This window comes from Coffea arabica, chromosome 2e (assembly GCF_036785885.1).
Source record: "Coffea arabica cultivar ET-39 chromosome 2e, Coffea Arabica ET-39 HiFi, whole genome shotgun sequence".
Classification (NCBI taxonomy): Eukaryota; Viridiplantae; Streptophyta; class Magnoliopsida; order Gentianales; family Rubiaceae; genus Coffea; species Coffea arabica.
Window position 1 is genome coordinate 8,746,872 of NC_092313.1, and position 16,692 is coordinate 8,763,563.

The 16,692-nt window shown below is 36.5% G+C and overlaps 2 protein-coding genes across 2 annotated transcripts; one reads left to right on the forward strand and one right to left on the reverse strand.

The window, feature by feature from the left end:
- Positions 1–1,035: 1,035 nt before the first annotated feature.
- Positions 1,036–2,856, forward strand: LOC113730726 (uncharacterized). The gene is made up of 4 exons (XM_027255602.2): positions 1,036–1,357; positions 1,506–1,625; positions 1,888–2,118; positions 2,330–2,856. The coding sequence occupies exons 1-4, from the start codon at positions 1,178–1,180 to the stop codon at positions 2,714–2,716; spliced, it is 918 nt and encodes a 305-aa protein (XP_027111403.1). The 5' UTR covers positions 1,036–1,177; the 3' UTR covers positions 2,717–2,856.
- Positions 2,857–4,003: 1,147 nt separating this feature from the next.
- Positions 4,004–14,580, reverse strand: LOC113730727 (dihydrolipoyllysine-residue acetyltransferase component 1 of pyruvate dehydrogenase complex, mitochondrial-like). Its single transcript, XM_027255603.2, has 23 exons — positions 14,340–14,580; positions 12,707–12,757; positions 12,082–12,136; positions 11,968–12,001; positions 11,293–11,339; positions 11,158–11,202; positions 10,887–10,960; positions 10,343–10,412; positions 9,813–10,001; positions 9,647–9,691; positions 9,447–9,520; positions 8,840–8,909; positions 8,203–8,604; positions 7,633–7,693; positions 7,504–7,548; positions 7,291–7,374; positions 6,056–6,132; positions 5,917–5,979; positions 5,151–5,221; positions 5,008–5,068; positions 4,797–4,857; positions 4,635–4,715; positions 4,004–4,399 (listed from the first exon to the last, which is right to left on the reverse strand). The coding sequence occupies exons 1-23, from the start codon at positions 14,432–14,434 to the stop codon at positions 4,341–4,343; spliced, it is 1,914 nt and encodes a 637-aa protein (XP_027111404.1). The 5' UTR covers positions 14,435–14,580; the 3' UTR covers positions 4,004–4,340.
- Positions 14,581–16,692: the final 2,112 nt, after the last annotated feature.

The following is a 16,692-nucleotide window of genomic DNA, read 5'->3' on the forward strand; positions in this document are numbered from 1 at the left end:
TACAAAGGTGCTTAGAATTGTAATGCCTCTAGTTCATATCTTAGTGGTCCTATATCCTCACCGCAATAGCAAAACATGCCAAAGACAAACGCAAACCCTAACTTATGGTTTTGGCTTTTGCCCGAACCAAACCAATGTTGCTAGTTAATACTAACTACTTAATACTCACTGTAGCATTAGCTTCTAATTTGATTGGTTATTAACAGTGGACAATGACTGCAATTTCCTAAGATAAGTGGTGCATATTGTCAAAGTCCTACACTACTCATTCCAAACCCTACATGCAGTTCATGCTAAGTTTGGAATAGGCAAGGCCAATGTAGTTGTAGTTCTGTCTAGTTCTGCACAGTATTTTGCTTATTACATTATTTTGTACACGATCACATTATATTGCTATATGTATAGGAAAATCGATGTATATGAATAAAATTAGAATCATGGCGTGAAATCAATTTTTATCATCAACAAGCAATAATAAAAACTTTTTGAAGTTTTATCTAAGCACTGGATAAGAATATAAAAAAGACAAGTCGGTGCATTGTAAAATCATATAGCTTTTTTAAGCATAGGAAGTTTGGATTACAAAATAGAAGAACCCTACTTTTAATTTGGCTCCACAAAAGCGTGCAGGCGCTTTCAGTTAGGCTCCTCAAAAGCGTGCAGATTATTTGAAGTTGAGCAAAACCTATTTGAAGTTGAGCAAATTATTTGAGTAGCCACTGAACTTTTGAATAGTCAAGATTTGGCTATTTAATTGTTAATAGCATGTTTTTAATCATTGAACTATTAAAAGTGTAAGTTTTAAGCCATTTTGTTTGATTCCATCATTAATTCAATAGATATAAGGATTCGCACAATTTATGAGATATATTATTAATGGTTAGAAATGGCAAAATTGATGATAAAATTAGACGAAATAATCCAAAATTTACACTTTTAATGAGTTGGCGGGTACAAACATATTACTGAGTAGCCAAAATTCAACTATTCAAAAAGTTTAGCGGATACCTCAATAATTTGCTCTTTGAAGTTTTGGTTGATTGATGATACACACATACAGGGGAGCTATTCGTATCAAGAACACGCTCTCTCTTGCTCTCAATGTAATGTAAAGGATATCCTGACGGCCAGTTGATTTCTTTAGAACTTTCACATAGATAGAGAGGGAGGGAAAGAGATGAGCAGCTCAGAGACCCTGGTGGAAGCGGCACTACGAGTGCTCAACACGGCTGACCCAGTTGAAAAGGCCCGGCTGGGTGACGAAGTAGCTAATAAATGGCTACAGGGTCTCATCACTCAGGCCTATGACCCATCCCAAGACGTCATTGTACCGGATCGCCCTGCTAGGCTTAGCAACGTTAGTGATTTTCTGACTGTTATGAAATATGATCTTGTTTACTTCAATATCGTTCCATTTCTTTTAACTGTTCGACGAAATGCCTCAATGAATTTGAGATCACAAGTGAAGGTGTTGAAGGTGCTAACTGATTAAAGACATTGTGCAGGTGAAACTAGTGTCACCTAGCATGATGCCGAAACTGGGCAAAGCTGGAAGCTTGCAGAGTAGACAAGCCATTGTACACAGTCTTGTCCACACTGAGAGCTGGGCCGTTGACTTATCTTGGGTAATATTTGCTTTTCTTTTCTTGTAGTTGTTTATCATTTTTATCCCTTTGCAGTTTTATCATTTACATGTTAATACTACTGCTGTTAATAGCGTCAAAAGTCAGACCAATTTGGTTCATACTTTTAATTCTAATTTTATCTGGTTATTGGTTTTGTGTGGTCTCTATTTAGTCATGGGATACGCATTTCTAAACAATTTTATTTCCAGTTCTCTTTTAACTACTTTCCCTTTGATATATTAACATTGTACTTTTGTTATAGGATATAATTGCTCGTTTCGGCAAGCAAGAGTGCATGCCCAGAGATTTTTTCACTGACTTCGTGAAGGTGGCACAAGATGAAGGTCGGCATTTCACCCTGCTTTCTGTGCGGCTTGAAGAACTAGGATCATTTTATGGAGCTTTACCTGCCCATGATGGTCTCTGGGACTCTGCTATGGCTACTTCTAATGATTTGTTGGCACGTTTGGCTATTGAACATTGCGTTCATGAGGTTAGTGTCTTTTTTGTTGCTGGCCAATGGAAGAATGTCACAATGATCAATGGGCATTTAGTTCTTGGAATATGAGTTGCAGAGTATACAGAGCTCTCTGAACTCTTGAAAATATGTACTTGGCTGGATGGAATTATGTATGTCATTTCCCCTCTTAATTATTCTCAATTATTATTAAAATCAACCTCATGAACTCTAGAAATAATTGCAGGCTCGAGGGCTGGATGTGATCCCGACGACAATATCTCGCTTCCGCAATGGGAGAGATGATCAGACTGCTGGCCTGCTGGAGAAAGTCATTTACCCTGAAGAGATTACGCATTGTGCTGCAGGAGTTAAGTGGTTTAGGTATCTTTGCTTGAGGTCCAGAAATCCAGATGTGATTGATGGATTGCTGATGCCACAGAAAAATGAAGTTAACTACAGTGATAATGATGTGGAAGCTGATGATGAAGTAATTCGGATGTTTCATGCAACTGTCAGGAGATACTTTAGGGGCCCATTAAAGCCTCCTTTTAATGAGACAGCCAGAAGAGCTGCTGGATTCGGTTCTCAATGGTACGAGCCTTTGGCTATCAAAGATGTAGCAACTGAATGAGTTGATAGTGTTTTAGATTCTTTGACACCACTAACTGCGATAAGGTTTTTCTCGCCATTCATTCTCCTTGTGACGGCATTTTCCTGTGTTTACCAGCTATACAATTACCTATTGAAATTCGTAGATTATTTGTAGACTCTTGTATTTGACCAGCACTACATAGTTTTGCTAGCTTTGCTTTGTGCTACGATACAGAGAAACAGAACGGAGACTTGATATTATATAGTGAACAAACGTGCCCCTAGGACAATTAATAAGGGGTCCTTATCGAGTATCACTAATAAAACCTACGAAATCAACTCATGATGTGTTTCTATCAATTTTGTTTTATATTTGTCGCGTTTTACATTATGGTAGCATAATTTGGAGTTCATTTTATGAATAAGTTTCTAGAATTAAGGACATTCTCTTTTTCTTTTCAATTTGGGATATCTCAAATTTCAAAACCATCTCATATCCATATGCTAGCATGCCGACAATAGTACAGCTGTTTATTTTTTATTTTTGGAAGACTCCGAGTCTTATAACAATAACAGGAAGGGAGAAAGGGGATGGCTTGAGAGTCGAACATTTCAGTCTCCCGGCCAATGTTCTTACTAGCTAAGTTGGGTCTTGGAGGCATACAGGTGTTTAGCTTCTAGCTGAAGGTTTTGAAACATATTTAATGCTACTGTGATGGTCATGTATGACGATGGCAGTCCTGATATGAAACAGGCGATTTGATAGTCAAGCCTTCCCCTGTTCTGTGCTGCCAGTGCATTCTTGTCTTGATATGGAAAGGAGCGGTGTCGGAATAAAGAAATACTCTCGGATTCGTCAAAATGATTGATTTTTCGAGCAATTACTTATCTGGAGAAATTCCTGCAGAAGTTGCAAGCCTTGACGGTGTGATTGGTTGAATCTTTCAAGCGACAACAGGGTCTATCCGTCCAAAGCTCCAGCACCTGAGATAATTGAACTTCTTGATCTGTCTCACAACCATCTTTCTGGACATACATGATTATGATTATCTCGTTACATGTTATACCAATGGTCTAAACCATCAGATTTTTATGCCTTAAAATTCTTTATCAAACCACCTTATGTTGTTAGAGATTAAGAAAATTACAAAAAATGCAGCCGCGATTGCATCAAAAAAGACATCCATGGCACAAAACAACAACTAGGATAGGAGAAACAATGCAGAATCTGTACCCCCTTGGAGAAACATAGGCATACATTTTGTGGCGGCCTGCTTGTACATATAGTTCAATTTCCATCCTTTGCCAGGACAGCAAATACAAAGTCTAAGAAAAGAATTGCTCAAAATGCATTAAGTGGAAGAACCTTAACAATTTCAGGGGACAAGGCAGAAATGTTCACCCCTATTGTACATTATTTTTCTTAACTGCAATGAAATAAGAAAGGGAGGTGGAAAATAAAAAATCACACTTGTGTGAACTATGATCATTGAATTAAAGACAATCTTAAGAAGAACTAATATCTAATTACCGTTGAAAAATCTTCAAAGCAAAAAGTTGGAGCTCAGGAATAGAATTTTCCGCAAAATGGCACAACAAAGGTATGCTAACTAGCTAATTTCTGAAATGGCTGTTCTACACGTACATTGTACCCCCGTGACAACTCACAAAAGAAGTCTTCGAATGTCGGAAAAGTTTGAACGTAAAGCGGCGAGAAAAGCACCTGTAAAATACATCCACGTGTTCATAACTTTGACAATGAAATGAAAATGCACATAAATGTAGCCGTTTCAGCGTTCTTCTTCTTTTTACTAGTTGGTTGAAGAGAGGGAGCGAAAGCAAAGTCTGAGTTTGTATACGTGGACATATAAGAAAGAGTCGTTTCAAAGAATGGAGTGGACAGATACAAGACAAATTTGTATTTGTTTTTACTAGTGGACAGGATGAGCCAAGCGTACCTCCAACATGTCCGTCAAAAACACGATGGTCCGCTGACAGTGTTAAACTCATTTTTGTGACAACACCAGGCTTCTCAATTCCTGAAAAGTCCAAAATCAAATTAACCTCAAAAGCCAGGGATTAAAGCAACAAGAGACAATAAAGAACCATCGATTTCTTACCATCTGCTCCAACAACAGGCTCAACAACTTGATTGCCTCTACCAACTGCAAGAATGCCCGCCTGGATGGGTACACAAAAAAGATCCATTGGACAAGTTTCTAGACTTCAAATTCAAATTGAGAAACCAGAATTAAAAAATCTCCACTCCCTCAAGGGATGTTTGGAAGTATGTGTGCATGTCACAGAGTGAGAGAGAGAGAGAGAGAGAACCTGCGGGGGATTTATAATTGCACAAAAGTGGTCCACCGGAAACATTCCCAAATTTGAGATGCTGCAGAAGTATATAAATCATTAATGGCCAGAACAGAATATACAGAGCTGAAAGCGAAATCCAGATGCTTAAACATATTTACCTAAAAGTGCCACCCTGGAATTCATTTGGCTTAAGCTTTCCCGCTCTTGCTCTTTCAGCAAGTTCCTTGACCTTTTGTGCGCAAATGATCAGAAGATATAAAAGTACAAGTTAATCAGACACACAAGGACAAAGACAAAGTGACACACACACACACACTCATACATGTGCTTGAAGTCACCAGCCAAAACATAAATCACTTCCTTAGTGAAAGCTAAAAAACAATACATTTTCAGACTAAAAAGAATAACTTAGTTCTCAAGTCCACAACAAAAAATGAACAATTTAATGCAGAATTAGACACTGACAATTTCAAAACGGTTACGAGAGGAATGCTCGACCTTTCAGGAAAGCAATGAAACTACACCCTACGTAATACATTTTTATGGCAGGTAAAGAAGATGCTAAATAAACTGTTTTTTCATTTTTTTTGTGGGGGGGGGGGGGTTGGGGTGGGGAGGGGAGAGATCGGTTTTGTAGTCATGATTCTAGCTGATCTTTAAGAGCAATTGCTGCTATTTTCCACCAAGTGAAATTGATTCTTCAGCAAACCTTCTTAACTGTCTTGTTTATTGGAGGATACGCAATTTCATCAGTAGACCATGCAGGCCAAGAATGGAGAAAATAAATTATCTTATACAAATTATGTTGAAAGTCTACAAGTCTTCTGCATATCAACCCTTCAGTGGAGAATATGGGGCTTAGGTAAGGTATTGCATTTGTGTATCTGAAAGTGAAAAGATTTAAACATCTGTTCATAGAAGTACCTCTAAGGAAATTGCTGATATGGATTTTTGATCAGCATTTCTAATAATAGGAGTCATCAAGCCCTGTAATTCACAAAGAATATAATGAGAGAAGTGAGTTTTATACCTTGACAAGAGTAGCAGATATTCAATTGAGTACCTTATCTGTAGCAACTGCAATTGATATGTCAACCGCATCAGAAAATAATGCTTCACCTTTTTTGACATCCCAGTAAGCTGCAGATTTGCATATTAAGATTCATTAGCAGCTTATGACCAGAAATAATACAAATAGAAAGCATCATGGTACAAATCCAAGAACTTAGTAATTACATAGATTATCTTTCATAAAGCAACAAGACGTAGAAAGATACATATATATCACAATTTCCCTAAAGTGCATGCATCCTATGTTCCTTTATGCCATGCCTAGATGATGCGCTCCTAGCTCGGGAGCTACCTATCTACCAGAAAAAGGAAAAGACAATCTATTCCATTGAGAAGAGAATGGTTGGTTTGACTAACGAAATAAGTGGGAAATACAAAATCTAGGCAGGCCGGTAAATGTTCTTCCCCCGCCCTTGGAAGTTTCTAGGACACTAAACAGTCAAGTATTGGAAGAAGTTCCGATAGGATATGGTGTTATATCTATGCATAAATGATCATAATGTGTTTATTATTACATACGCCAAGAGGAGGGTTGCCAATTTGAAATCATCTGTGTGAACTAACAGCCGCATGTTGAAAAGACCATGTGCATTAGAAAATATCACGACATATTTTGAGCCCACAATCTTCCTCTTTGGTCATAGCAACAAGAACTTGACAGTTGAACACTTTCCCTTACCCAATACTTCTAACCGACTCCTTGTGACATGGACCTATATGATCCTAGTGACAAGGAGCTTAAAACAATTAGCAAACAATAAATGAGAATGACCTGAGTAATAACACTTCTACAACTGAAACAGCCACTGAAGTATTACTTTTTTCAAAGTTCTTTCATTGATCCAGCAAAAAATCTGGATATAAACAGAATGAAAACACTTCAAAAAACCACCACAGCATTCTATTGTCAAGTAATAGACCAACATGGCGTTTAGTTGGAGGAGCTAAAGCACTTATTTCTCCCTCAACTCTAAGAAAAAGATTGGAAATATAATGACAATGCAGAACTGAAAACCAGTTATAACGAAACCAGAGTCAGTCCAAAACAAGAAAATCTTCAATGGAGTTTTAAAACAGAACAGCTTCAGGCTCAATCAGGTTTCCATTACTACTAGTTTTAAAAGGTCAATTAATAACTCATCTTACCATTTTAAACTTTTATTTTGAGCTTAATGACAAATAACTCAACTCCGGAACAAACAGAAAAGACATAATGACACAACTTACCATTTGCTTCTGGGACATTTCTCAGTGCCATTGCAACAACTTTGACGACAATATCATTCACTGAAACTTTAACATCAAAATTTTCTGCAAGACAGAATTGTAATGCAAAAAGCTATGAACAAACCTCTCAAACGTAAACATGAACATAAACATAAACATAAACATAATAATAATAATAACAATAACAATAAAAGAAGAAGCAAGCACCCATACCCTTGAGCTCCTTTCTGAAGGAGAGAAGAGGATCCAGGATGACATCTAGCAGAAATTACAAAAGGCATTTCAGATATGAGTTAAATTGCTAAACAGAAGGCAGCAATATTCATAAAAACTTTTTTAAACCTGAAGATAAATATAAATGAGGTGTAGATTGCTTTGATTCCAATAACCTAGTCGCTATAACCTGCAGAAGAACTTGGCAATTAAGCGCAATAGAAATATACAAAGAGATGTATAGATTAGCAATAATGAAAATAAGCAAAGCTGATATGGACATGCCTGAAAAAAAAATGCATTTTTGAAGGAAAAAAAATATGTGATCAGCATGTTAAGCCTCATTGTGAAGGGAGAAAAAGTTGAGATGTTTTAATTCAAGAGATCTTTGATCCATAAGCATGCACCCAGAGGAGAGCTTGATAGGGCAGCTTGCAAAAGCAGCAAGTACCAGTACTAGGAACTAACGGTTTTGGGTTTCTTTTACCAAACCTATTAAGATGTTCTCTCTTTTCATACAAGGTTTGAAGCTTTCTAATAAGTTCACATCTCTCCACAGAAGGTGTTTGCAATGACTCTTAACTTACACACCATAAAAACTGTGGTCTAAGCTAAGAATATTTATTATCATGATGACTTTTATTCTGTAAGGCAATTTATTTCTCTGTATACTAAAAATCAAAACACAAAAGAGATTACCTTGCGAATTTGACTATTAGGTAAATCTTCATATGCATCAGCCTGGGGTAAAGTAGATTTTAATCCAGACAATCCTGGAGAACCAGTTTGTGATTTAACCTGTGGAGATGGGGTTTGTTTCTCTTTAGATGATGAGATCTTCGAAGATCCAATCCCTGATTTTATGGCAGCTAAAACATCTCCCTTTAAAATAGTACCACGAGGACCAGAAGCTGGTATTGACGACGCATCCAATCCATGTTCCACAATAAGCAACTTTGCAGATGGACTTATTCTACTGAAACTTGTGTTTTGAGCTTTTGTTTTAGGAGTCGGGTCATGCTGGACCGGCTTGTCCTCCTGCAGCATTCTATCACCACTAAATGATGTTTTTACACTTTCAATATCATTTGGATCCTCCACCTAGGGGAAAAAACAAGCGTCAATCCCCTCTGAAGTGCTACAAATTAACAGAAATTACATAGGAAAACAAGCTACAGACAATAGAATACTTCAAAAGAAGATCGTTGCTTTTAGGTGCTTCATCATATAGTAATTTATTGTATCCTTTACTTCACAGGAAAATTTCTTCCTACTGGAAAAGAATGTCAGGATAATTAAAGGCTGAAGAAGAAAATTCTAAGTATTAGCAACTCACAGTTACGGCAATAGGTTGTCCAACTGCCACGTCTTTTGAACCGTCTGGAACTAGAATCTTGGCCAAAAATCTGAAGGTATAAAAACAAAACCATATATCTCAGAAAGTCATTTACTGTACAATAAATGGAGTCTTTTGACTTATTCCCTACAATGCCATGTACTATATTATCAGCAACATTCTAAAATCTATTGGAGCACGTTAGAAAGCGGGAGAAAAAACAATGGTTTGAGGGGCAAAGGATTCCAATAGTCTCCAAGAACCACTGGATTGTTGGTGAACTAAACAACAAAGTGTTCATCCTTCAGTTCACATCTATCTGCCCAACCAAAAGAAAATAAAAGATAAGTGCAAAAAACAATTAAAGAGAAGACGTGCATATACACTGACCAAGTTGGACAAAGACATGCACACAAGTTTGAATTAGGTCTCTCCCCAACTTGTCAAGAAAGTCATCATATACAGAACAAGACCAAACATAATATTTCATGCTTCAAAATGTATTAACAACGACCAATTTCCTCAATATGTTAATGAAATATACAGGAATAACAGGAAAGTTCAACATAATTTGTTCTGGATTAGCAGTTTAAAAAAAAAGTATTACCCTTCTTCAAGACTTTCAAATTCAAGGGTTGCTTTGTCGGTCTCTATCTCACAAAGCACATCCCCAACTTCTATCTGAATGAGGTGACAACAGACAAAAAAGAAATAAATAAAAGCACAAAGATGACATTGTTCACTATCACTCAAATCAAATAATTTTCCCATCTTACAGATATGTCTAAAAATCCTCGCATAACTGACCTTATCACCTTCCTGTTTCCTCCATTTAGCAATGTTTCCTTGGCTCTGCATGAGAGAAGGGGGCGGGGGAAGAAACATTACAAGGCAATGACAGATCATGGAAGTCTTGGAAGAAGCACGGATTTTATCAAAGTTTTTATTGAAGAATTAAACTTTGTTTCCATACCATGGTTGGGGATAATGCAGGCATTCCAAGAACAAAATGAGGAGGAAGGTCAGCTGTGTTTGTCTTCAGAGAACTTGTTTGCTGTTTCTTCTCTTCGTTACCTATACTTTTTTCAGATGTTTCTTCCTTGACTTCTGATCCACTACCAGCAGGAATAGATACATTTTTTATATCATCTGGATCCTCAACCTAGTGAAGCAGCTGAAGTCAGGCTTTTTTACAGTGAGATGCCCATAAAAGCAAAAAAAAAAACACCCAAAGAATGAGCAGTATATTGATGAAAAATCTACACAAGTTAAGAATCATTAGTATAACTCTACAAAATAAGAAAGCAACTCTACCAAGAAAATGAGCTCAACAAAATAAGGATTCTATGTGAGCTACCAAGAAAAGATACCATTATCACAAATAGTTTCTTATTGCTGAACGTATCCAAGTAAGAGAAAGTAGATGCCAGTTTTTAATCCTTTTACTTTTTCAGTAAAAATAGAAGAACAAAAATATATTATGTGAGGATTATCACACGTTACCGTAATTGCAATCGGTTGTCCCACAGGCACATCTTTTGAACCTTCAGGTACCAGTATCTTAGCCAAGAACCTGCGGTCAATTTTCAGCCAGGCCATGCCCATTAGTATTGAAGCACAGAAGCAGCTGAACATGGTAATTCAGAAAGTCATATTAACGTTACATTTCTGTGTTTCAGGCTTTCTGTGTTCAATATGAAATATATGTTAAAATCCTCGAGAAAACACAGTATTCATTTTTAATATAGAATCATGAAACTGAAAGTGGAAGAACAGAAAAGAAGTACCAGATGTAATTCGGAAGTGAAAAGGATATAACAAACAGAAGCTCAGATGAGCACAATAAAAAGCAGAACTATGGAAACTCCAATAAAAATGTTGCTATTGATGCAAACCATTAATGAGAAAATATTTGAGAATAATACAGACAAATATGTATTGCATAAGAGTGGAGATCCACTGATAACCAAGGTACAAGACATGCACTTCGAATCCAGATTTTGGATAACATTCCCACATATTACGAGTGGTGAAATTTTAGGCCTACCCTTCCTCAAGACTTTCAAATTCAAGTGTAGCTTTGTCAGTCTCTATATCACATAGCACATCCCCCACATTGATCTGTTGCATCAAATTGCAAGTCAGCACATAAAGGAAAAAGCAGATATGGCTAAATATTTCCATTTTGGTTTCAATTAAAAAAATGTTTCACTATTTTTATCCTAAATATTTCACCGTATATCTGTATACTACTACCCTAAAGATCAACCTAAACTTTAGCATCATATGGAGGAATCACTACAGCAACACAAACTGACCTTGTCTCCCTCTTTTTTCCTCCACTTTGCAATGTTACCTTGACTCTGCAGAAGAGCATCAATTTATTCAGTTTGCAGACAAATCAAAGAAATCTTTCTCAAAATAGAAATTTAATTCCTTTGCAGCAATCTTACCATTGTAGGGGACAGAGCTGGCATTCCAACGACCGTTTGGAGAGGATCTGAAATGACATTGTTACCCATTAAGGACAAGACAATAAAATTGAGCAAGCAATATCATTCAACCATTTACCCTTTGTCATGTTCATCATTTGCACATTAATATTTCACACTCCACTTTCAAAAACATAAAAGGTAGCCTACAAGCCAACACTCAATATACTGCCAAAAGATGTATACAATCCCAAAGCAGTTCAGGCCTTAATTAATTTCTCTACAACCTAGAAATTGGTTTGTCTGCACCGTTAAAAATTAACCACTGGATAAAGATCAACAAGGCAGCTATATCCATCAAACAAGATGCAAGCTTTCACCTTAGCCAATTTTAACCAATATGAATCTTCACCAAGTATTATACCGTGTGAATACTACACTCAGTATTCTGCCTATAGTAAGGCTAAACTCAATCTGACATAGCTTGTTTTTCTATGTCCAACATTCTACATAATTGGCCCAATCATTGACATGATCAAACTGCACTTCCCTTAAAAAGGCCCTGCATTTTCATACTGCTTGATCATTATCAACGCAAAGAAACAACAACTGACAAGGTCATGCTGACAATATCATGGCAAAATTTTCAGCAGTTCATGTAGAAGAATCTACAATTGTTAAACAGTTTATCCATACCTGCAGATGAGAAATACCGTACACCAATTCGTGACTGCCAATTTAGGAACAGTATTAGGAAACAGCATGTGCTGGCTAATAATAGCAAGGAATCCACAACTTTTCACAACTAACCTTCATTTTTGAAGAATGTCCATGTAATCGACCAAAAATAGGTACAGATGTAGTCCTGACAAACTACAACGTTAGTGGGCATTTAAATTGAATGATTTGAAGATAGAAGCTAACTATCTCTACCTTATCATGTCAAATGTATATTATGATGCATAAACCAAAGAGATTGCTTGTGGATCAGATATCAACACACCCAGGGTCAACAGGGTCTTATCCAATAACCTCAAATAATTTCCATAATATAGTTTTAGATATCTAGCAGATTAAAATCTGCAATTCATGAATGTGGTAAGGCCTTTTACAGTAGAGCAAATAAGGCATTGTAGAACTAATTAAAGCATATCAAAGAATTTCTAAAGTAAATGATCATGTCTGGCAACTACAGGGAGACAGTGTATATGTTAAGTAGGCAACATATTGTCTATTGATATGTATTCAGTTGGTCCGCAACATGATGTTCAAGAACCCCGTAGACTGAAAGCATCACATAATGCAATACCATTTCACAAAACCTACTAGAAACACAATTTCAGATCAGTAAACACTATGTTCTGGGAGAACCTAACATTAAATGAGTGAAAGAAGCATGCAAATAAAAAAATTTGTGAACACTAGAGAATCCCACCTTGATAATGTGCCTTCAACATCAGCAAAGGAACTGAGCACCCTGGAGCTGCTGCATGAGGTAACCATTGAAAAAATAAATACTTAAGCAAGCAGGATGTTAAGTCTCATACATACAGAAATGCAAAGATATGCTGTTTCTAATTTATTTTCCTCTTCATCAACCATAACTAGATCCTATTGCAGCCAAGGAATCAATGGTGTTCCATATTTCTGTGACAAACCTGGGAGACTTCAATTTCTCCCACTCCAGAAGATGTACAGGGTCTAATAAGGTCTAACTTATGAATTTTCATTAGAGCGACGTAACTCTCTATTTATTACAAAAACCATTCATATAGCAAAACATAACATGTAAAACTATAAAGACCTTGTCAATGTAGTTTGCAACTTAGTTGACTTCACTGTGAGCCATATGCATATGCTTCTTCAAAAAATAACTTTAATTTTCTTACTAGCTCGAGACCTTTCCTTGCCTACTAAAATTCAACAAATCTTTTTGTCTCTGCTAATTTCTCATTTTTTGCTTCGTCTATCTCTCTCTCTCTCACACACACACACGCACACAAAGAGACACACATCCCCCCAAACATGCTAACCTCAGACTCACATTCCCTTTCTTCCTTTATGTTTACATAAATTCTCTCATAAAGCAAAGCATCTCTTCATTCTATCATTTTCTTATCCTTTAATCTCAGCCTTGACTCATCCTGTTTCTTTTTTCTTGTCTCCCTATCCCTTTCCTTTTGTATTTTTTTACTTGGCCAGCATTCTCTGTTGATTCCTTTGAAGACATATTTCTACCATCACTATCCTCTTTTCCACAAGTGCACTACATTCTTGATCTCTTTATCAATTTAAAGGAGTAAAGCACAGTTCGAGGTGGGATTTATTTTTTTCTGCTGTACATGCACTTCACTAAGAACAGTACAAAACGGACTTTCTAAAATGTAATGACCTTTTACTCCACTTACAGTCTTATTAAGAACTTCCCAACTGCGACAACAGCAGTTTCCCGTATCTAACAATCTTCGCGTATCATAACTATGTTTCTCACAAATTCTTTTTCTAGAGCCATACGGATGTTTTTTTTAGGCTGAAAGCCATCCAAATTTTATTAGAAAATCAACTATTTTTAAATACTTATTCATATACCTTTAACTGTTCAACTGCAACATCGTCCATGAATATCATAGCAAGTCTAAATTCACGAAATTGCTCTAATAAAGCATGAAATTACCAATTGACAAAACTTCTGATAGCAAGATATGCCCATGCATTACATTTCTTATGGTCTGACATTAATCGAAGGCAATAACAAATTGCCAAACAAACTGCGCATGATAATCCTCTACCACAAATTAATTGAGGATGAAAAAGTCATGTACTAAATGATTCAAGCTTTCATCAATCCGTAAACAATTCCTAATCTTCTAAGCAAATCCGAGTTCCAAAATTTTCAACTCTCATTTTCAATAATATCTTTCTTGTTTGACAAATGTGCTAAGCTGCTGACTCTGACAATCTACCGATGAAAATGAATAAAATTCAATTAGACATTAAAATGAATTACACACAATTCTGAGAGCCCCGGCAAAGCGAGTTAGAGAGGAAGCAGATGATGCGAGTTTTACCAAGGGAGGGATCGGCAGGTGGAAGAAAAAAGCCGAGCTCGGAGAAGGGAAGGTGCTCGAGAGATCACCGGATTTCGGAGCCTAGATAGCGCCATGGATCATCCGCAGGCAGATTCGGCCTCTAAGTTTTCTCTGCCTTCGTTATGCAGAAGATTAGAGTATGAATTAAACTCAGTTAATATGTTAGTATGTTAATCAAAAGGGAGCTGAACAAAGTTGAAGAGGGGCTCTTCTTTTAGAGGAAAAAACCTGAGGAGTCCTTAAACTAATTGTCCTTAAACTAATTGTCGTTGTCATGTTTTGGTCCCCCATCTAAAATTTGTTTCCGATCGATCCTTAAACAATTAAAAATACATACTTTGAGGACTTCTGATGACTTTAACCACAAATCTGACCGGAATTAAAGGGCATTTTTGTCTGTTCATGTTTGAACCCTCGGGACCAGCAACTAAGAAGCGTAAAAAGAGATTGAAAGATGGAATTCTTCAATTCTTAAGCAAGCCAAAGTCGAAGCAATGGAAATCCTTTCCAAAAATCGAGTTTTGCCCATTTGTTGAAATTTCATCTTCTTCTTCTGCAAAAGAAAGAAATTTGTTAATGCAACAGTCGAAGCCGATTGTTAATGCACTATATCATTCTTGGAGAGTACTTGGCAATCTACGGATAGGTTTAGGTGCATAAATGTGGGGTTAATGCAGCAGTCGAAGCCGATTGAAATGGACCCGGATATGACTGAGAAGGAGAGGATAGAATTCTACAGGAGTCAAGAGCAAGATTATAGGAGGAGGATGCAAAAGGCGAGGCCCTGTTTGTTGCCAACGCCGGTGCAAAGGGAGATCTTACAGTTGTTGAGGGAGAAAGGTGCTGTGAGCGCGAGGCTCCTGCAGAAGATTAGGGATCGCGTGCAGCAATGGTACCATGAGAATGGCTATGCCTGCGCCCAAGTAGTAAATTTTGGAAATTTGAATACCAGGGAGGTGGTTTGTGAGGTGGTGGAAGGAGATATCACGCAGTTGGCCATTCAGTTTCAGGATAAGTTGGGCAATGTCTGTGAAGAAAATACTCAGCTGCCTGTCGTCAGAAGGGAATTGCCGTAGCAGGTAATCAATGCATTCCCCTGATTGTGCAGATTATGGTTTTATTCTTTATCAACAGCTTGTATGTTCGTGATTTTTTGGTGAACTTTCGTTGCAATAACCTTTTTCTTGTTTTTTGTATTTGCAAGCTAAAAGCGAACAAGATGTCTGTAGTTGTTAATGATGCATTTGATTTGTTGATTTTAAAGCATTGATTATTAACAATTTTCTTTCTTTTGCAGAAGAAGAAGATGAAATTTCAGCAAATGGGCAAAACTCGATTTTTGGAAAGGATTTCCGTTGCTTTGATTTTGGCTTGCTTAAGAATTGAAGAGTTGCATCTTTCAATCTCTTTTTACGCTCCTTAGTTGCTGGTTTCGAGGGTTCAAACATGAACGGACAAAAATGCCCTTTAATTCCGATCAGATTTGTGCTTAAAGTCATCAGAAGTCCTCAAAGTATGCATTTTTAATTGTTTAAGGATCAATCGGAAACAAATTTTAGATGGGGGGCCAAAAGATGACAACGATAATAGTTTAAGGGCTCCTCAGGTTTTTTCCTCCTTCTTTTATTACCAATTAATTTTTGGGTGCGAAATTAAAAGAAAAGTTTTTTATTCTTTTTCTTCAGAATCCGTACTAATTGTAATGGTAACTTGTCAAACTAGCCCCTCTTATTCATGCTTCTAAGAGAAATTAAAAATAGTTTTTTGAAAGCTTACTTTTTTTGTCTTTTTTACGGAAGATATAATTTGTACATGCAAATGCAGTCAAGAGAGATGTTTAAGTAATAGTATGAGAAATAAAAAGATAAATAAAAGGGTTATTATCACTTTACCTCCTTAAACTATATCATTATTATTAATTTATCTCTTAATGTTATCTTTTAGTTATTTCACCCCATAGGTTTTCAGACTCGGACCGAGTATCGACTTGGTCAAGCTTAGGGGTCAGAAGTCAATGGGTTCGACCGGGTTCGATCGAGGGTTGAACCGAATAACGTCATAATTAAAAATTGTTAAAAATTAAAATATTGTATGTAAAATACTTAAGAGTATATTAATATTAATAAATATATATTCATATATATTTGATGTTTCAAATATATTTAATAAGAAAATAAAAAGAAATTAGAATGATCAAGTTGCAATTTATATTATTAAATGAACATTAACAAGTTTAGAATTAAAATTATGAATTTGATTGAAAAATAACACCAAACTTTAGGACAACATGAAATATTTGAGATATATTAATAATTTTTAACAACCCAGGGAC